The sequence below is a fragment of the Podarcis bocagei genome, assembly GCF_964188305.1.
Source record: "Podarcis bocagei genome assembly, chromosome: 9".
Taxonomy (NCBI): Eukaryota; Metazoa; Chordata; class Lepidosauria; order Squamata; family Lacertidae; genus Podarcis; species Podarcis bocagei.
In genome coordinates this window covers 7,037,021-7,058,197 of record NC_138134.1, presented here as the reverse complement: position 1 = coordinate 7,058,197, position 21,177 = coordinate 7,037,021, and the positions used below count along the sequence as shown (strand labels likewise).

Genomic DNA, 21,177 nt, shown 5'->3' with positions numbered 1-21,177 from the left:
ACATTTAAACCTACATCTGAGGCAGAGATCTTTCCTATTCACCTGCTACCTGATCTTTTCAAAAAATCCAGGAGCTGGAGATGCCATAATTGAACCCCGGTCCTTTTGCATGCACAAAGCAGGCGCTCTGCACTCAGCTACAGTTCCTGCCTTAATCCTGATCTGCCTTCTGTCCTCCCTTAAGAACACCAGAAGGCCCTGCTGGATGAGGCCAATTGATGGCCCATCTGGCCCAACCTCCTGTTCTCACAGTGGACAACCAGGCGCCTGTGGGAAGCTTGCAAGCAGGATTCAAACACAAAAGCAACCCTCTCCCCTCCTGTGGTTTCCAGCAATTAGCATTCAGAAGCATTGCTGCCTCTGACCGTGAAGGCACAGCATAGCCATGGGGGCTAGTAGCCATCGACCCCCCTCTCCTCCATGAATTTGTCCAATCCTCTTCTAAAGCTGTCAGGTGGCCAGCCCTCCCTCTTGGGAGAGCCAGTTCCAAGCCTCAACTGTGCACTCCATGAAAAAGTCCTGTTTTTAAGCTGCCCTAAATCTTCCAACATTCAGCTTTGTTGGATCTCCACCCTTGTTTCATGAGAGCACTAGGCGGCTGTCAGCTGGGCACACCAGAGGCTCAAAACCTTATAGGACAAGAACAGCCTGTTGGGAGAAGGGCAGCTTTAATTAAGGTGCCTGAGAGTCATACAAATTAGACAAGTCATGAACACAGGAGGAAAAAGCATGCAAGTTATGCAGAATGATAGAGGATCCCTTCAGAGAGGGCAGTGCCCGATCTTCTTCCCACAGGGGAACATGGGCACCCAGCTGTCTGGGGTGCAGAGTCTTTTCACCCAGCCCTGGAAGCAGCTGCTGGTTCACCACAATCCATCCCAAAGTCAGAGCTTCTGCCTTGTTGCTGTCCATCAGCCCCTCTGCCTGAAAAAGGCTTTTCTTCCGACAAGGAAAATGGAGGGTGGGGAAGATTCTGGGCTGGCCCAGTGCAGCGTGGATGGAGAACAGGGCAATGATGGGTGCCAGGTGCCCAAGGACGGGCTCAGTGGGTACAGGGATCAAGCGCAATAGAATAACCTCCCAGGGTCCAAGGCCTCTCCGTCAGAGGCACGCAGGTAAGCATGCAGAGACATTAGGGGGCTCCTCCAGCAAATATGAGCTCCAGAGCGGCCTGGATATCCCCCCCAGTGGCCTGGAGGGCTCGGAGGCTCAGCTCGTCGTCGTGGATGCCCATGTCCCGCAACTGCTGCAGCTGCAGCTGCCACTGGCTCTGTAGGCGGAAGAGAGGGAAGGAGCAGAGTTAGCCCAAGTCCCAACACAGTCAAGTGGGATGGCTGGATTTGGAGGGGCAGTGGGAGAGAACCAGAGCCAGGGCTGCAGAAGTTGGCACAGTGCTCTTGGGCAAGTCAGTGGTTGCCAGTTCATTCCCAGGCCCAATTCAAGGCGAATGTTTGAAAGCCCTAAATGACTCAGGCCCCAAATACCTGAGGCCACCTCCTTCCATTACAGACACTTTTGGGTGGGTGCTGAAATCAGCAGAGGCGGCCCTCTTGGCAGTTCCTCTGCCTGCAGGGATGGGGGACAAGGGGAGAGGGCCTTCTCTGTGATGGCCCAAGCTGTGGAACGATTTTCTCCAAACCTGTGCCTGGCACCTTTATTGCACAGCTTCCGGTGGATTCTGAAGACACAGCTGTATCCCTGGCTTTGAATACTCAAGGTGTATGTTTTTAGGACCCACCTTAATTTTATGGTTGCAAGTTGTTTTAAATGTTGTGTTTAATGCTATAACCTGCCCTAGGACCTTAATCAATCAATCAAGATAATCGTCTACCTGATCCACCTCATAAAGCTGCTCAGGGAGAAGGAGGGAGCACATGGAGGCTGAAGAACACTAGGCTTAACTCACAGGAAATCCCCAGGGAAAATCCAGGTCTTCCTGCAATCACCTCAGGCAGCCTCGGGCTTGGCTTCCCTGCCCCTGCTGGGTTGTCACGAAACTAAATGCTCACTTGAATTAGCTTCAAGCAGGGGAGACAGAGTAGGGGAGAGATAAAGAAATTGGGCAAGTTGCTAGCCCTGAGCCTAACCCATCTTGCGTAGGGTGGCTAAAGAGGATGCAATGTCACCAGGTTGATTTATTTATTAATTACATTTCCACCCCACTCTTTCTCCCAAAGGAGCCCTCCTTGTAAAAGTGGCTTGTGGGCGCAGTGCACTGCCCAGGCCACAAAGGCAAGGAAGGCATCGGCCAAGCCGAATGCGCCACTGGGGTGGGCAGGTGAGCCTGAAAGTTACGGACCTGAAGGTTTGGCTGCCCAGAAGCCTGCAAGGCGTGCTGCAAGGCCTGGCTGAAGAGGTCATTGGTGATGGGCGTTCCTGACTGGACGCTGGAGGACATCGGAGACGTGCCTGAAGAATGCCCCTGGGAAAGGAAGAGGAAGAAGAAGAAGAAGAAGAAGGTGCTTTTGGTACATAGAAGGGAATGGAGGATTTCCCATTATAGGTCTCTTTACCGCAGGGGTGGAGAAACTTGTGGCTCTACAGGCGATATTGGACTCCCAGCCCAGCATCCAGGGCCAGCAAAGTCAATGGTCAGGGTGAATGGGAGCTGGAGGCCACCAATAACCCCTGGAGGGCCACAGCTGCCTCATCCCTCTTGCAGGGGGAGCAGAATATTTCCCTCTGATGCTCCAGTACCACTAAGGCACTGCTTTGTGTCCCAGAGGGCACTGTAAGGAGGTGGCCCACAGGGCCCAAGCCCCAGGGCTTCTCGTGCCAGGCCCCTCCCACCCCTGGCCTCCAGCACGTTGTCGATGAGGGGAATGTGGCCCTCAGCTGGAGAATAAACCCCTCACCCTTGGCATAGAAGCACATGTGTGTATACAGCATGGGCACAAAACGGGCCTGCACCCCCGGTCTTTTTAATACCATAGAATCCTAGTTGGAAGGCCCTCCCAAGGTCATCTAGTCCAACCCCCAGGAATGGCTCTGGAAGGTGCCCAGCAGCATCCAGCTGCACCCCATGCTTCCCTTTTACCTGGGTCCCGGGGGTCGGAGTGTGGGAGCTGCTCTCAGGGGTACTGGCCAGAGCCAGGGCCGTCGCCAATTCGCTCTGGGTGATGGGCCGGGGGCCGGCTGCCCCAGTGTAGCCAAGGGACGCCGGGCGGGACCCAGAGGTGCTGCTGGAAGGTGTGGTCCTCGTGCTCTGCAAGAGCAAAGAGGAAATGCTGCTTACTGCCTGCTTGCACAAAAAGGTTTGTTTCAACTGCACAGCTGACTCCCCAACCCAAGCGAGCAGAGACCAGGAGCGGGGCCTCCGGGTTCCGTTTTTTAAAGAGTGATTCCATTCCTGAACCAGTTGGGAACATTCAGAATCCCCACGAGAGGAGTCTCTGCCTGACACAGAGACACCTGCTTCCTCTCTAGAAAGGAAATACTGCAGAGTTCCGGGAGATCTGTGGATGACTTCATAGATTGGCTGCATTTGCACATCAGGATAAGCTAGCAAGCACTCAGCGCACTTAAGAGAAATTCATGGCAGAGAGGGCTATCAGTGGCTCCGAGTCACTCTGCCTCCACTGTTGGGAGCCGTAAATGGTTCTGAATACCAGTTGCTGGAAGGGGAGAGGCTCTTGTGATCGGATCCTGCTTGTGGCTTCCCGCAGAGACATCTGGTGGGCCAGTGAGGACAGCATGCTTGACTGGGTGGGCCACTGGCCTGATTCTGCAGGGCTGTTCTAATGTTCATTCTGCTCCTGCTTCACTTCTCTCACGATGTAAACAACAGGAGGAATCAGCTTCTAGACTCTTGCTATTTTTGAGTGCAATTCAGTTGCATCCTTGCAAATCCAGTCGATACAGAGCTCCTGCCAACTGCCCAGCATAAGAAAGGCCCTTCTGGATCAGACCTGCAGCCCCCGGGAAGCCCACCAAAAAGGCTGTTTTTACCCCAAGCACCTGGTATTCGGTGGTATAGGCTGTGTTTTGAACAAGGCAGCTCAAGAACTTGAGAGTCGGGGGCGTATGTTTTCGCTCTGAGAGATTCCCATTCAGTGCTGAAAAATCTAAGTAGCACTTAATATTTAAAAGGTGCTCCAAAATATAAAAAACTGACAGCTCCCTCCCAAAGCTTACAAGTCATATCAAATTCAACCCCAACGTATTTTTCAAGGCAATGTGTGATCTTGCTGCATATTCATTAATAGATGACATATTTCAACTTTTTGAACTAAAAGGTAAGGAGAGGGGACATGATCAAGGCATAATATTAGGCATAGTGCAGAAAGCTTTTCTCCCTCTCTCACAATCCTATAACCATCCAATGATACCGAATTGTGAGCAGTTCAAAATGAGACAAAACATTAGGAAGCCCTCCAAGCAGAGTGAAACTACTGAATTTGCTGTAAGAGGTAGGCATTGCTGCTAACATGAGCAGCTTTTTGAACAATTTCAACACATAAGGCTACCAATGGCTATTTGCCAGGGCAACTGTGTGATGAACTCTGGTAACAGAGGCCGTACGCTTCCAAATGTCAGTTGATGGCCAGCACAATTGGGTTGAGTACAGTCGCCCTCCTGTCCTGCAGGTGGGCTTGTCAGAAGAGGCATCTTGTTGGCCCGGTAGTTTCCCACATGTCAGGAGTTCAGCCTACACTCGAGTAGGACCCTGGCAGAGACACCTGCCCAACTGGCATGTTCCCTCTCTCCTGGTCGATCGTTCAGGAGCTTCAAAAGCTTTCTTCTGCCCAAACATCACAGCGACCGATGTCAACAGACACCGGCACACTTAGGGATCCGCAGAGTCTTCGCAGTTGCGTAACAGACCTCAGCAACTCAGCATTTTGGCTAATCTACTTTATTTACATATAAACACACACGGAGCACTGCAACATGGCTCCTCTCTCTCTAGCATCAGACAGTAAAAAATGAACAAAGGACAATAGTCCCACTTCACGGAACACAGTAACACAAACATCCTGCCTCTGTCTCTTCCCACTCTGTTGAATCAAAACATGCACCGTCATGTGATAGACATAAATCCCAGGACTGCAATCATGGAGCAGGAATTCTAACAGAACAGGAGGCAGGACTGCAGGGTCCTTTGGCCTCGTGTCGACACCCAACGCAACTCTTGGGTCATTTCAACATTACCTGATGGAAATCGTCTTCATCATCAGAGAGACCTTCAAACAGGAAGCCACCTGCCCAAGAAAAGAGACCAGAGGGAAGGAAAGGGTTCTCCTCAAAGTCAGGTACCATTCAATACCGACGGCACAAATTCTGATGTGCGAACTCCCCATTTTAGAATTACAAAACATCAGAAATGCACTACATTTGCTTCTCAGCCCCTGAGAGATCTGTGCCCCAAGTGGGAGCGCCTCGCTCACCTGGCATGTCCCGGTAGGAGCTGGAAGGCATGCTGCGCGAGGAGGTCTCTCCCGTAGGCAAGGGGGTGCTGCTGGCCACAGAGTGAAGAACCAGGATAATGGCATTCACCAAGGCAGGGTGGGATGGGATGAGCCTAGAAAGAGTGGCAAGAACAAGCAAGCTGGGGGAGACCCAGCAGCCACAGGACCCTCCAAGGACATCTACCCTGGCCCCACCAATGGCAGAAACCAGCTCCTACAACAGCCCTGATTGCTAGGCCATCCAGACTTAACAAAAAATTCTAACAAAATAAAGTTGCCTCCTTCTGTAGCAGCCTTTTCAACTGCACAACAGTTTGTGATATCAAAAAATTGCTAACATTCTTCCTAAAACTTTGCAAGGTTTGGCTTCAGTTCCAGTCCAAGTTCATCAGTTTGAACTCGCCAATTCAGAAACAAAACTTTTTAAAAATGGTTCAGTAACTCAGAACTGGCTGAGATGCCTTCACATAGGGAAATAGGTGCCAGCTATAAAAAAATCAGCACCACAAAAATCTTGACCCTTTTTTTTCAGGGGCAGGGGCAAAAGATTTGAAGTTTGACAGGAAACCTGTTTTGTCTGTGAAAATAATAATAATTTATTATTTATACCCCGCCCATCTGGCTGGGTTTCCCCAGCCACTCTGGGCGGCTTCCAACTGAATATTAAAAACAGTACAGCATCAGACATTAAAAACTTCCCTAAAGAGGGCTGCCTTCAGTTGTCTTTTAAAAGTAAAATAGTTGTTTACTGCTTTGACATCTGCTGGGAGGGCGTTCCACAGGGCAGGCGCCACTACCGAGAAGGCCCTCTGCCTGGTTCCCTGTAGCTTTGCTTCTCGCAGTGAGGGAACACGCAGAAGGCCCTCGGTGCTGGACCTCAGTGCCTGGGCTGAATGATGGGGGTGGAGATGCTCCTTCAGATATACTGGACTGAGGCCGTTTAGGGCTTTAAAGGTCAGCACCAACACTTTGAATTGTGCTCGGAAACCAATGCAGATCTCTCAGAACCGGTGTTATGTGGTCCCGGCGGCCACTCCCAGTCACCAGTCTAGCTGCCGCATTCTGGATTAATTGCAGTTTCCAGGTCACCTTCAAAGGTAGAGCGCGTTGCAGTAGTCCAAGCGGGAGAAAACTAGAGCATGCACCACTCTGGCGAGGCAGTCTGTGGACAGATAGGGTCTCATCCTGCGTACCAGATGGAACTGGTAGACAGCTGCCCTGGACACAGAATTAACCTGTGCCTCCATGGGCAGCTGTGAGTCCAAAATGACTCCCAGGCTGCGCACCTGGTCCTTCAGGGGCACAGTTACCCCATTCAGGACCAGCGAATCCCCCACACCCGCCCGCCCCCTGTCCCCCAAAAACAGTACTTCTGTCTTGTCAGGATTCAACCTCAATCTGTTAGCCGCCATCCATCCTCCATCAGCCTCCAGGCACTCTCTGGAGTGACTCAGGAGGACACCTGAACTCAGGTCTATGATGTTTAAACAAAAACTTACGTGTCCAACATATTCGGGTCAGCAAAGACAGAGAAAAGATCCTTATCCTGCAAGACACCTGTCAGACAACGAAATTATTGTAATCAACAAGAAAAATCTGCAACATCCTATCCACCAAGAAATATTATTATTAAATATACATACTGCAGAATTTATATACTTCAGAAGAAAACTTACCATATATACTTCAGAAGTTCTCAGTGTGGTACAGAGGAGTATGTGAGCAGTGTTAGAAACTGATACAGCGAAACCTCAGGTTGCGAATGTGATCCGTGCGGGAGGCACGTTCGCAACCCACAGCATTCGCAACCGCAGCACCGCTTTTGCGGGTCACGATTCGGCGCTTCTGTGTATGCGCAAAGCGCGATTTAGCGCTTCTGCGCATGCGCCGAAACCTGGAAGTAACCCGTTCCAGTACATCTGGGTTCGGCGTGGTGCACAATCCGAAAACACATGACCTGAAGGGTCTGTAACCTGAGGTACCACTGTATATGAAAGCTAGGAGCTAAATGGCACCATGAGCATAGGTTATGGGTGCAACAGGAAAATGTCTAGGCACACTTTTTTATAACACAAATACAAAGCTGAAAATGAATGAACTGCAGCTAAAGTATTACAGTGGTGCCCCGCAAGACGAAAAACATCGCTAGACGAAAGAGTTTTCTGTTTTGGAGGTGCTTTGCAAAACGAATCTCCTGTGGGCTTGCTTCGCAAGACGAAAATGTCTTGCGAGTTCCTGCTGGTTCCCCCCCCCCCCTTTTTCTAAGCTGCTAAGCCGCTTATCAGCTGATCCGATCAGCAGATAAGCCGCTAAAAGCCGCTAATAGCGCTAATCCGCTAATCCGTCAATGGGCTTGCTTCGCAAGACGAAAAAACCGCTAGAGGAAGAGAATCACAGAACGGATTCTTTTCGTCTTGCGAGGCACCACTATATGTTCATTTTTCACGTGGTCCAGTCCTTTCCCTGCCCACCCCTCTAATATTCTTAAGAGAGTCTCTTCTCCAGACTTCAGAGAGTAGCTGAAAGTGGGGAGGCAGAAGAAGGTCTTCCTTTCCTTCCACTCTGCAGTTTTAACCTGCAATACCGTGGTCAGAGCTCAGGAACTACTAACACTAATGAAATTCTCTGTTGCAAAATGCGCCTAGAACAATGGGAGTTTCGAACACCATCTGTGAGCCCTGTCTGAAACTGCAGAGGAAACCCCTGCCTTAAAAAGTGCAAACCTGAAGCCTGTAAGCAAAACGGACCTAAACTGACTTGGCATGAAGCAATCAATCCTATCAGTCAGGAAGCCAAATATGATAGGAAATCTCATTACAGTGGTGCCTCGCAAGACGAAATTAATCCTTTCCACGAGTCTCTTCGTCTTGCGGTTTTTTCGTCTTGCGAAGCACGGCTATTAGCGGCTTAGCGGCTACAGGTATAAACTCGTTCCCGCAACTGCAAGCCTCGACCCCTAGGGAGCATCTGGCCATTGCATAAGCCTCGTCCGGCCTCTTAAGCAGTCCCTCCTGACGCGCTTACATAACACAAGCCCCGACCGCCGCCATCCCAGCGACCCCGGAAGATAAGATCTGCAGCAAGCACCCCGCACCTCCGATCCCGGGGCACGCTCAGCCAAAGCGTCCCCGGACACCTGTCCCGCCACGCCTTTGCGCAGCGCTCTGCAGAGCGGAGCTATGAGCCCGGCCGATCGCAGGCAGGGCAAGCGGTGGCGAAGGCGGAGAGAGCGAGGGCCAGAGGGAGGAGTCTCCGGCAACGCCATCGACGGCCCCGCTGCAGCTCCGGGTCCTGGAGCCCTCTGGCTGCCGACTGCCTTTATTTTGCTGCAGGAGCCTCCTCTGCACCGGGATCTTTGCGCGCTCCCTCCGTCTCTCCATGCCTTTTAGGTGAGTGGCGTGCTCGGGCTGACTTTGGACGACCCACAGCGGGGCTTCCCTCAGCCGCGCGACCGGAGCTTGCCTTTGCGGTCACTTTGAGAAAAAGGGAAAAAAACTCGCAAGAAGTTTCGTCTTGCGAAGCAAGCCCATAGGGAAAATCGTCTTGTGAAGCGACGCAAAAACCGAAAAACCCTTTCGTCTTGCGCGTTTTTCGTTTTGCGAGGCATTCGTCTTGCGGGGCACCACTGTAATTTAGTGTTTTCCTAGGGGTAGGGGTAGTGCAACATCATTTTGCTGCAGCCCCAAGAACATTTACTTGGAAAGAAGATCCACTGAAACCACAAGGACTTCCTTACAACTGCAAGTACTGAAGATTAGAGCACTGAATGATAGAACTGCAGAGTCATCTAGTACAACTCCCTGCAATGCAGGAATCACAGCTAAAGAATCCGCAGCAGATGGCCGTCCAACCTCTGAGGATACGACAGAAACACTCCTGGATCAAATCAAAAGTCCTCCTTTTCCAAAATCCTATTTCCCAAATGGGTGCATTGGTGTACCCCACTGGTCCCGGCCCCCCTCCCTGAACTTGTATTCAAGGGTTCCATCTAATCATCACCCCTCTATTTCCAGTCTACAGAGGGAGAGCCCTGTCACTTACTTTGCCATCACCCACCAAATTGGCACCACTCTTGAACAAGGGGGAAGTCCAAGAAGACTCAGAGGAACCCCAGGGTATGCATAAGTACATTTTGGTGGGGAGAACCCCATAAAAAGCCAGCCCAATGTGGACTGAGCATGCTCAGTGAGCATAACATACTGACTCACCACCAGGTTTGGGAAGGGAGTCAGAAAACTGGATGATAAGGGGAATTGAAAGCAGTATCCAGACAGGCGGAAGGCAGGCTGGCAGGCCTGATTGCAATGCTTCTGGTACCTGCAGTAGGTGGTAGGAGGGGTTTGAAGAAGACAAGACGGGTTGACCTCACACAGTTAAATCCTAAGTGTCAAACTTTTGCCAGCTCAGGTATGACAGCCTAAGATTAATGCAGAATGGCAGTGTCTTTGCCTACACACCAAGCCTACCTACCCAAAGCGACCGGGTCGTTGCTGAGGCCAGGGGTAGCAACAATGATCTGATCGAGCGACTCCTTGTTCCCCAGCATCTTGAAGACCTGCGTGGGGGACACAGAGAAATCAGCAAGGCTGACAGAGAAAGCTACAAGCTACCTCTGAGAACAGCAGCCGCAACGTATCGACGCTTCCCACTTCCCTGTGAAAGGGGCGCAGTGGGCCCGGGAGGAGCAGCATCAGCCATGCTCACCGAATCCCTGAAGACAGGACTGCTGTGCAGAGCGGTGTGCAAGACCCGGAACTCCCGGACTGCAGCAGCTTTGTCCACTGGCTCTGGGGGGAAGAGGGGGAGAGCACGAGATCAGACACTCGGTGGAATCAGTCAGCAAAAGGCGACAGCAGCAGCAGGCACCCATGAGACAAGGGTCAAGCATATTCTGCAATTCCACTGTCTGAGGTGCCAGAAGGGGACACGGAGCAGGGACTTGATGATGCAGGGACATCTTGGTCTTCATGCACCGGACCAGTGGTTCCCAAAGTGGTTGGTCCCATCCTGGCTTACCTGGCTTCTGTTCTGGCTCTGGCCAGGACTTTCGGAGGACGTGGACTGTGGAGCCGGACTGGATGCCATAGAATTCAAGTGTCTGGTCATCCCGCAGCTTCCGCCCACAGTAGATCAGATCTGAAAGGCAGGCAGGCAGTGCAGCATGGAACACGTGGAAAAAGCTGGGCTTGTGGGCCGGGGAGGTACCAGCACCATTTTCTGAACCAGAGCTGGACAACATGGTGCCCCCCTCCAGATGTCTGACTGTTTGTTTCATAAAAATTAATACACTGGTTGATTGTAAAAAGAAACAACCCCGAAAGCGCTTTGCAAAAAGGTAAAACATAAGATCAAGATCAATTTACAATTTACAAGAACATTTTAGCAGACACCAAAAGGAATACAGTGAAGGTGCCTGCTTGAGATCAATAGGCAGGGAGTTCCAGAGTTTAGGTGCTGCCACACTAAAGGATCGAGTTCTTGCAAATGTGGAGTGGGTCTTATGTGGCGCCTGTAATAGGGTGAATTCCACCAATCAAAGCTGTTGAATGGGCACGTGCAGGGCAAGGAAATCTAATGGGCACACTGGTCCCTAATTGCTAAGTGCTTTGTAGTAACACCTTGGATTTGGCCTCGTTGTTGGAGTCCAACGCCCATTAGCAACAACAATCATGACCAGTGGTCAGGGATGGTGGGAGCTGGCGTTCAACAACGGCTACACCTGCACGAAACAGAGTGGTTAGCCTTGTCTCTGAGAGACCTGGATTCTTCTTCCCTGGAACTCCAGGAACTGTAGCTCTGTGAAAGGAATGGGGTGCAGGTCTCTGATCAACTTTCAGCACCCTGAACAAACTACATTTCCCAGGATTCTTTGGGGGAAGCCATGACACCGCTTTAAATGTGTGGTGCAGGTGTGGCCAGGGCATTTCATGACCTTGAGTTCTGATGATGGTGATGATGATATGGCAAGAAGTTAAGAACAGCAGCTCACCAATGAGTTCTGGGTCGGGGACAGATTCCTGCAGCTTCCCTGTGATGAGCTGCTTCAGGTAGGAGATGCTGCAGCCCCCCAACGGCCACTCGCCCAGCTCCGTTTCTGGCAGGCGCAAAATGGACTTGGGAGCCAGCGGTTGATCTGCCAGCTTGACTGCGATGTAGCACTCAGAGAGAGCCATGGCGTCCGATTCCCTGGGAGGACTTGGTCCAGTGAGGCCCCAATCTGAGCTCCAAGCGGAATCTGTAAAAGGAACACAGGGAACTGCTTTTTACTGAGTTAGACCATGGGCTCACTGAGCTCAGTACTGCCTACACTGCCTGGCAGCAGCTCCCCAGAGTTTCAGGCAGGGGTTTGCCTATCTGGAGATGCCGGGCTTGACCTTGGGACTTTCTACATGCAAAGCAGGTACTCTGCCACTACGCTACAGCCCTTCCACGTAAGGAATGTCTCCTCCAAGGGGCACCACTAACCATGGTGTAACCTCCCTCCCAACTGCCCTTAGCACTGGTTGAGTGCAAACTGTATCACCTGAGCTGCAAAAGTGATTCCATGCCCTCACCTTGGACATCAATTCTAGGCCAGAGGAACAAGGACAGCAGTTGCAGACCTCACAGCACACCCAGCTGCCGGGAGGTCAGACAGGAGTTCAGAATAAGCTCAGGCTTGCAAGAGAGGTTAAAAATAATTTTTAAAAGGTTTCTCAGGCTACTTTCAAAGCAAGAGGAAGAAAAAGCAGGTCCTCTCTGTGAAGATGACAGAGAAATGCTATTGGGGGACGGAGAGAAGGCAGAACTGCTCAACAACTACTTTGCCTCTGTCTTCACCCAAAAGGAAAGTAGTGCCCAACTTGGTCTATGAGACTTAGAAAAGGATGCTGTGATTACTAAGACCTAGCATGAGTTTCTCAAAAACAAGTCATGCCAGAAAAATCTCCCTGCTTTTTTTGGATAGTTACAAGATTGGTGGATCATGGGAATGCTGTGGACATGGTGTATCTTGATTTCAGTAAGTCTTTTATCAAAGTCCCCCATGATATTTTTGCGAAGCATTTGGTAAAATGTGGGCTGGATGAGGTTACTTTTAGATGGATTTGTAGCTCGTTGATTGATGGAACCCAAAGAGTGCTCACAAAGGGTTCCTGGAAAAAAGGGACAAATGGGTTATTGCAGAGTTCTGCCTTGGGCCCATTGTTGTTCAACATCTTTATAAACAACGTGGATGAAGGAATTGAGGGGTGCTTATCTAATTTGCAGATAACACCAAACTGGGAGGGGTAGCTAATGCCACAGAGAACAGAATGACCTTAACACTTTGGAGAACTGGGCCCAAACTAACAAAATGAATTTAAGTAGGGACAAATGTCAGGTTCAGCACTTAGGCAGGAAGAACCAACCGCACAAATATCAGGTGGGGGACACTTGGCTTGCCAGTAATACATGTCAAGTGGATTGAGGGGTCTTAGGAGACCACAAGCTTCACGAGTCAACTGGAATGGGTGCAAAGGAAGGTAACCGAGATGGTCAAGGATCTGGAAACAAAGCCTTCTGGGGAACAGTTGAGGGAGTTGGGGCTGTCACATGGAAGAGGGAGCATACTTATTCTCTCCTGCTCTGTAGGGTAGGACTCAAACCCTACAGAGTTACAAGAAAGGAGATTCCAACTAATCATCAAGAAGAACTTTCTAACAATAAGGAAGTTCAGGAAGAACTTTCTGAGGGTAAGAGCTGTTGACTGTGAAATGGACCATCTCAGAAGGTGGTTGGCTTTCCTTCCTTGGAGGTTTCTAAGCAGAGGTTAGATGGTCCTGTATGCTTGAATTGAGATTGCTGCGTTGTAGGGGGTTGGACTAGATGACCCTCAGGGTTCCTATCAATCTAAAGTTCTATTATTCTATGCCTCACTACTAGCTACAGTTAGGGGTGTTCAAAAATTAGTGTTTCAGGCAGGGGTCTCTCTCAGCCCTAATGAAGTTGCCAGGGATTAAATCTGTGACCATTGGCATGTAAAGCATGTGCTCTAGCACTGAGCTGCGGCTCTTCCCAAAGGAACCACATAACTGCAAAAGAAACCCACTTATTAATTTTTTTCTATTAAAATGTGACCTGGGCACTGCAGGGAGCGTGTCTTATTATGACCTAGGAGAGACCAGGGCTCTAGTCGCTTGTCTTGTATAATACAGGACTGTCTCCTATTTCAATTTCATTTTAATACTATGTCCTGTATGGATACAGTTTTGTCCTGTATTCCAGGTCTTCTCTCTCTCTCTCTCTCTCTGCCAAGTTAGGGATCCTTTCCAAATACATGAGTTTGAAAGGGTGTGTGAAATGTCATGTATTTCAGCTCCGGATAGCCAAGCACAGACAGATTACAAATTCATGCGTATGTGTGTGTGTATTTGAGTGTGGCAAATTCCAGAGGGGCCATACTGTTAGGCTGCAATAGAATTTATGGAATTTACAGCATGCTATGGTTTAAGAGAAAACTACATGAAAATGTTATATAGATGTTATCTAACACTGGGTAAATTGTCAAAATCAAAATCAAATAAGTGTTGGAAATGCAAAGAGAAAAAGCATATTTATCTTGTAGTAAGGTTAAAGCTTACTGGGAAATGATATACAATGTATTGAAAAAGATGTTTAAAATAACATTTGTAAAATAACCAGAAGCTTTCTTTTTGAGAATTATAGGGGTAGAACTACCTAAACAGTATAGAAATTTATTCATGTATGTGACTACAGCGGCAAGAATGTTACTTGCCCCAAAATGGAAAGAAGTCCCGACGAAAGAAAAATGGATACAAAAACTTTTGGAATATGCAGAAATGGTGAAACTTACCAGAAAAATAAGAAATCAAGATAACAAACTTTTTATAAAAGAATAGAAATGGTATGTTGAATATTTATAAACAGTAAACAGATATGGACACTGGCAGGATTCGTTATACATCTTTAGGTGCCAGGCAAAAACGTTCCTTTTTAACCAGGCCTTTGGTTGACCTGATCGACCTCCTATGCTCTTTTAAAATGTGGCTCTTTTTTGGAGGGGTGTTATTGGGTTATTGCTTTGATTTTATATATTGTGATCTTTTCTGTGAACCGCCCTCAATCCATCAATCAAAAGTAATAATCTGCAGTTTTATAAGAGCATATATTTAAAGTAGATGAATAAAAGAATAGGTTAATTTAGAATATGCAGGAAATGTAAAAAAATAAATTTAAGGAACAGCACAAAGAGGAGGAAGGAAATCGAGTTTTGAAATGTTAGAATGATTATAAAGCTATTGAAATGTATATAACTGAAAAGCGGGTGGCACTGTGGGTTAAACCACTCTGCCACTTGGGCTTGCCGATCAAAGGTTGGCGGTTTGAATCCCTGCAACAGGGTGAGCTCCCATTGTTCGGTCCCAGCTCCTGCCAACCTAGCAGTTCGAAAGCGCACCAGTGCAAGTAGCTAAATAGGTACCGCTCCGGCGGGAAAGTAAATGGCGTTTCCATGCGCTGCTCAGGTTTCTCCAGAAGCGGCTTAGTCATGCTGGCCACATGACCCAGAAAAACTGTCAGCGGACAAACGCCGGCTCCCTCAGCCAGTAAAGCGAAATGAGCGCCACAACCCCAGAGTCGTCCGCGACTGGACTTAATTGTCAGCGGTCCCTTTACCTAATACAGTGGTACCCCGCAAGACGAATGCCTCGCAAGACGGAAAACCCGCAAGACGAAAGGGTTTTCTGTTTTGGAGGCGCTTCGCAAGACGAATTTCCCTATGGGCTTGCATCGCAAGACGAAAGCCCATAGGGAAATGCTGGCGGTCAGGAGCAAAGACTTTCGCCCACAGCCGGCCTTCAGAAGAGGACCTCTTCTGAAGGCCGGCGGGGGGCAAAAGTCTTTGCTCCCCCCCGCCTGCCTTCCCCCCCCCCGCCTGCCCCGGGCGATCTTAAAATGCTGGCGGGCGGGAGCGAAGCGTTCGCTGCCGACCCCCAGCATTTTAAAATCTCCAAGGGACAGCAGAGAAGTCTCTGTCCCGGGGAGATTTTAAAATGCTGGGGGTCGGGAGCGAAGCGTTAGCTGCCGACCCCCAGCATTTTAAAATCTCCCCCTGTCCCGGGGAGGTTTTAAAATGCTGGGGGTCGGGAGCGAAGCGCTGCCGACCCCCAGCATTTTAAAATCTCCCCGTGTCCCGGGGAGGTTTTAAAATGCTGGGGGTCGAGAGCGAAGCGCTGCCGACCCCCAGCATTTTAAAATCTCCCCGTGTCCTGCCTTCCCCCCCCCCCCGCCTGCCCCGGGCGATCTTAAAATGCTGGCGGGCGGGAGCGAAGCGTTCGCTGCCGACCACCAGCATTTTAAAATCTCCAAGGGACAGCAGAGAAGTCTCTGTCCCGGGGAGATTTTAAAATGCTGGGGGTCGGGAGCGAAGCGTTAGCTGCCGACCCCCAGCATTTTAAAATCTCCCCCTGTCCCGGGGAGATTTTAAAATGCTGGGGGTCGGGAGCGAAGCGTTAGCTGCCGACCCCCAGCATTTTAAAATCTCCCCGTGTCCCGGGAAGGTTTTAAAATGCTGGGGGTCGGGAGCGAAGCGCTGCCGACCCCCAGCATTTTAAAATCTCCCCGTGTCCCGGGGAGGTTTTAAAATGCTGGGGGTCGGGAGCGAAGCGCTGCCGACCCCCAGCATTTTAAAATCTCCCCGTGTCCTGCCTCCCCCCCCCCCCCGCCTGCCCCGGGCGATCTTAAAATACTGGCGGGCGGGAGCGAAGCGTTCGCTGCCGACCACCAGCATTTTAAAATCTCCAAGGGACAGCAGAGAAGTCTCTGTCCCGGGGAGATTTTAAAATGCTGGGGGTCGGGAGCGAAGCGTTAGCTGCCGACCCCCAGCATTTTAAAACCTCCCCGGGACACGGGGAGATTTTAAAATGCTGGGGGTCGGGAGCGAAGCGTTAGCTGCCGACCCCCAGCATTTTAAAATCTCCCCATGTCCCGGGGAGGTTTTAAAATGCTGGGGGTCGGGAGCGAAGCGCTGCCGACCCCCAGCATTTTAAAATCTCCCCGTGTCCTGCCTCCCCCCCCCCCGCCTGCCCCGGGCGATCTTAAAATGCTGGCGGGCGGGAGCGAAGCATTCGCTGCTGACCACCAGCATTTTAAAATCTCCAAGGGACAGCAGAGAAGTCTCTGTCCCGGGGAGATTTTAAAATGCTGGGGGTCGGGAGCGAAGCGTTAGCTGCCGACCCCCAGCATTTTAAAATCTCCCCCTGTCCCGGGGAGATTTTAAAATGCTGGGGGTCGGGAGCGAAGCGTTAGCTGCCGACCCCCAGCATTTTAAAATCTCCCCGTGTCCCGGGAAGGTTTTAAAATGCTGGGGGTCCGGAGCGAAGCGCTGCCGACCCCCAGCATTTCAAAATCTCCCCGTGTCCCGGGGAGGTTTTAAAATGCTGGGGGTCGGGAGCGAAGCGCTGCCGACCCCCAGCATTTTAAAATCTCCCCGTGTCCTGCCTCCCCCCCCCCCGCCTGCCCCGGGCGATCTTAAAATGCTGGCGGGCGGGAGCGAAGCGTTCGCTGCCGACCACCAGCATTTTAAAATCTCCAAGGGACAGCAGAGAAGTCTCTGTCCCGGGGAGATTTTAAAATGCTGAGGGTCGGGAGCGAAGCATTAGCTGCCGACCCCCAGCATTTTAAAATCTCCCCGTGTCCCGGGAAGGTTTTAAAATGCTGGGGGTCGGGAGCGAAGCGCTGCCGAACCCCAGCATTTTAAAATCTTCCCGGGACACGGGGAGATTTTAAAATGCTGCTCCGAAGGGGGGGCAGGGACACCTGCCCCAGCCGCCCCACTTCGGAAAGCTGTTCCGAAGTGGGGCGGGGGGGCGGGGACACCTGCCCCCACCGCCCCACTTCGGAAAGCTGTTCCGAAGTGGGGAGGGGGGGCGGGGACACCTGCCCCAGCCGCCCCACTTCGGAAAGCTGTTCCGAAGTGGGGAGGGGGGGCGGGGACACCTGCCCCCGCCGCCCCACTTCGGAAAGCTGTTCCGAAGTGGGGAGGGGGGGGGACACCTGCCCCAGCCGCCCCACTTCGGAAAGCTGTTCCGAAGTGGGGCGGGGACACCTGCCCCAGCCGCCCTACTTCGGAAAGCTGTTCCGAAGTGGGGCGGGGGGGCGGGGACACCTGCCCCCGCCGCCCCACTTCGGAAAGCTGTTCCGAAGTGGGGAGGGGGGGCGGGGACACCTGCCCCCGCCGCCCCACTTCGGAAAGCTGTTCCGAAGTGGGGAGGGGGGGTGGGGACACCTGCCCCAGCCGCCCCACTTCGGAAAGCTGTTCCGAAGTGGGGCGGGGGGCGGGAACACCTTCTGAAGGCGGGCAGGGGGCGAAAGTCTTTGTCCCCCCTGCCTGCCTTCCCAGGGGCTTTTAAATCGCCCCGGACAGCGGAGAAGTCCTCCGCTGTCCCAGGGTTTTTTAAAATGCTGGGGGTGGGAAGAAAAGCCCTTGTCCCCCCCCCCCAGCCTTCAGAAGAGGTCCGGGGGCAGACTGTCCCCGGACCTGGTCCGAAGGCGGTTTCCCTAGGAACGCATTAATTGATTTTCAATGCATTCCTATGGGAAACCGTGCATCGCAAGACGAAAAAACCGCAAGACGAAGAGACTTGCGGAACGAATTAATTTCGTCTTGCGAGGCACCACTGTATGTATATGTATACAGTGGTACCTCTGGTTAAGAACTTAATTCGTTCCAGAGGTCTGTTCTTAATCTGAAACTGTTCTTAACCTGAAGCACCACTTTAGCTAATGGGGCCTCCCGCTGCTGCCATGCTGCCGGAGCACAATTTCTGTTCTCATCCTGAAGCAAAGTTCTTAACCTGAGGTGCTATTTCTTGGTTAGTGGAGTCTGTAACCTGAAGCGTATGTAACCCGAGGTACCACTGGATATAAATCTTGCAAGTTAATAACATTAATTTCTTTTAATGCTTCTTTCCCTATCCCTCAGCTAAAAGCCTGGATAATAATAATAATAATAATAATAATAATAATAATAATAATAATTTATTATTTGTACCCCGCCCATCTGGCTGGGCTTCCCCAGCCACTCCCCAGCGGCTTCCAACAAAGATGAAAAATACACTAAAATGTCACATATTAAAAACTTCCCTGAACAGGGCTGCCTTCAGGTGCCTTCTGAATGTCAGGTAGCTGTTTACCGCTTTGACATCTGATGGGAGGGCGTTCCACAGGGCGGGTGCCACTACCGAGAAGGCCCTCTGCCTGGTTCCCTGTAACTTGGCCTCTCGCAGTGAGGGAACCGCCAGAAGGCCCTCGGCGCTGGACCTCAGCGTCCGGGCAGAATGATGGGGGTGGAGACGCTCCTTCAGGTATACTGGACCGAGGCCGTTTACGGCTTTAAAGGTCAGCACCAACACTTTGAATTGTGCTCGGAAACATACTGGGAGCCAATGTAGGTCTTTCAAGACCAGTGTTATATGGTCTCGGCGGCCGCTCCCAGTCACCAGTCTAGCTGCCGCATTCTGGATTAGTTGTAGTTTCCGGGTCACCTTCAAAGGTAGCCCCACGTAGAGCGCATTGCAATAGTCCAAGCGGGAGATAACCAGAGCATGCACCACTCTGGTGAGACAGTCTGCAGGCAGATAGGGTCTCAGCCTACGTACCAGATGGAGCTGGTAAACAGCTGCCCTGGATACAGATTTGACCAGTGCCTCCATGGACAGCTGTGAGTCCAAAATGACTCCCAGGCTGCGCACCTGGTCCTTCAGGGGCACAATTACCCCATTCGGGACCAGGGAATCCTCCACACCTGCCCGCCTCCTGTCCCCCAAAAACAGTACTTCTGTCTTGTCAGGATTCAACCTCTGGATGTTCAATGTGATGGGATTATTGGGGAAATGCCTGGAATAAAGACCTCGCCTCTGTACTTCCAGTCTTCCAAAATTGTTCTCTGTGTCGTTCGCGACTGGACTTAACTGTCAGGGGTCCCTTTACCTTTTATGTACAGTGGTACCTCTAGATGTGAACGGGATCCGTTCCGGAGGCCCGTTCACATCTAGAAGCAAACGTAACCCGCATCCGTGCATCACATTTTGGCACTTCTGCGCATGGCGTCATTTTGAGCGTCTGCTCATGCGCAAGCGGCGAAACCCGGAAGTAACGCACTCCGGGTTGCCGCGGAGCGCAAATCGAACAGGCTCGTCTCAAAGCACATTCAACCCGAGGTATGACTGTATGTTGTTGCTGTTGTTTAGTCGTGTCCGACTCTTCATGAACCCATGGACCAGAGCACGCCAGGCAGGCACTCCTGTCTTAAATATAATTGTCTCCACCCTACCCTGTCCCGTATTTTGCCAGAACAAAGGCGGCAACCCTACAGTTGCCCCCCCACCCCAGTCCTTGAAGTTCTCACGGAAGAAGAGGAGGAGGAGGAGTTTGGATTTGATATCCCGCCTTTCACTCCCTTTAAGGAGTCTCAAAGTGGCTAACATTCTCCTTTCCCTTCCTCCCCCACAACAAACACTCTGTGAGGTGAGTGGGGCTGAGAGACTTCAAAGAAGAGGTGGTGGAAGAAGACTGGAAGAAATTTAAAGACTACTTGCAGAAATACTGTAAAATTAATGAATGTTAAAGGGATGTTGGACTGAAAATAAGCGGTATTGGTAAAAAGATTAATAAGAATATGTAAATACGGATTGACAATGGTGTAAAATATATAGTTATAATAAGTTAAGATATTGAGTAAAGATAAATGATAGAGGGTAAGGATTTGCTGAATTAACTATGTGAACTGGAATACAAAAAAGGGGGTGTGAGGAGGTCAGGAAACAAGTAAATGAAATATAAGACATGAAAATATTGATTTCTTTTTAATTTTTTCTTACTTTTTATGTGTTTTGTCTTTGTATTTTTGAATCTCTTTTTCTTTTATTATTGTTATTCTTTTTATTTCTTATTTTTAATCTTGTAACCTTTAATTGTCTGTAAAATTTCAATAAATATCATTTTAAAAAACAACAACAAAGAAGTGTGACTGGCCCAAGGTCACCCAGCAGCTGCATGTGGAGGAGCGGAGACGCGAACCCGGTTCACAAGATTACGAGTCCACCGCTCTTAACCATTACACCACCCTGGCCCACTGGCAGCCCCTTCCCCCTCTCAGCCTGGCCCACCTCGCAGGGTTGTTGTGGCGCGGATAAACCGGGGAGGGAGAGGCGTTCGGCTGTCCTACTTGAGGCCCTTGGAGGAAAAGGTGGGCCACAAATGCCGTTAAGAACAACAGCAACAGAAGCCCATTTTCCTAGAAAATCCCCCCTCTTCGCTCTGCCTACCGGGATGTTTACAGCCGACGGTCTCCTCCAGCCGGAAGCGCTTCCCTGACCCCGCGCGAGGCATGCTGGGGAGTGGAGTCTGCGCGGAGGAAGCGGCCTCGCGTCTCTCGCCTGGGCGGCCGGAGAGGGAAGAGGAGGAGCGGCGGTAAGCTCCGCCCCCTCCTCAGTCGATCCGCAAGGCATCCTGGGAGCGGCGGTCCCAGCTCGGATGGTGGGGGGGGGGGAAGAGAGACACTTGAAGCCCGTGGATCGGGATAGAGCAGCGTCGTGACGTTAAGCGCCCGAGCCAATCAGAAGAGAGGAGGGTGCCAGGAGGGGCCAATAGGCCGGCGGGAATTCGGAGCTGCCGTGAGTTTAGAAAGAATCTGTTTCTAAGGCGCTTCTCTTCCTCAGTTACGGTAGTTGGAGTTCTAGCGCCTTTCGTCCTTGAATTGAGTTTTGCTTTTATTTTTAATGTCATTAGT

General features: G+C 50.9%; 2 protein-coding genes across 3 annotated transcripts in view; both read right to left on the bottom strand.

The window, feature by feature from the left end:
* Positions 1 to 21,177, bottom strand: part of LOC308594513 (uncharacterized protein) — a 284,112-nt gene that overhangs the window by 98,418 nt on the left and 164,517 nt on the right. The window lies entirely within an intron of this gene.
* On the bottom strand, positions 652 to 20,859 carry UBL7 (ubiquitin like 7). 2 transcript variants are annotated; one of them, XM_081207857.1, is made up of 11 exons: positions 20,714 to 20,859; positions 11,398 to 11,643; positions 10,425 to 10,544; positions 10,113 to 10,195; positions 9,879 to 9,963; positions 6,908 to 6,965; positions 5,388 to 5,521; positions 5,152 to 5,201; positions 3,038 to 3,205; positions 2,300 to 2,422; positions 652 to 1,270 (listed from the first exon to the last, which is right to left on the bottom strand). In XM_081207857.1, the coding sequence occupies exons 1-11, from the start codon at positions 20,775 to 20,777 to the stop codon at positions 1,133 to 1,135; spliced, it is 1,269 nt and encodes a 422-aa protein (XP_081063983.1). In that variant the 5' UTR covers positions 20,778 to 20,859; the 3' UTR covers positions 652 to 1,132. The 2 variants fall into 2 exon arrangements, with proteins under 2 accessions (XP_081063983.1, XP_081063984.1); XM_081207858.1 differs by lacking the exon at positions 20,714 to 20,859 and adding an exon at positions 20,555 to 20,676.

Bases quoted from the DNA above. Each gene is read 5' to 3' on its own strand.
- UBL7 (XM_081207857.1), bottom strand. From the start codon at position 20,777: ATGCCTCGCGCGGGGTCAGGGAAGCGCTTCCGGCTGGAGGAGACCGTC. The intron at 10,545-11,397 runs GTGAGCTGCTGT...CCTGCCTTTCAG, and splicing joins CCCCGACCCAGAACTCATTG to ATCTGATCTACTGTGGGCGG. The intron at 6,966-9,878 runs GTAGGTAGGCTT...GTTGTCTGACAG, and splicing joins CAACGACCCGGTCGCTTTGG to GTGTCTTGCAGGATAAGGAT.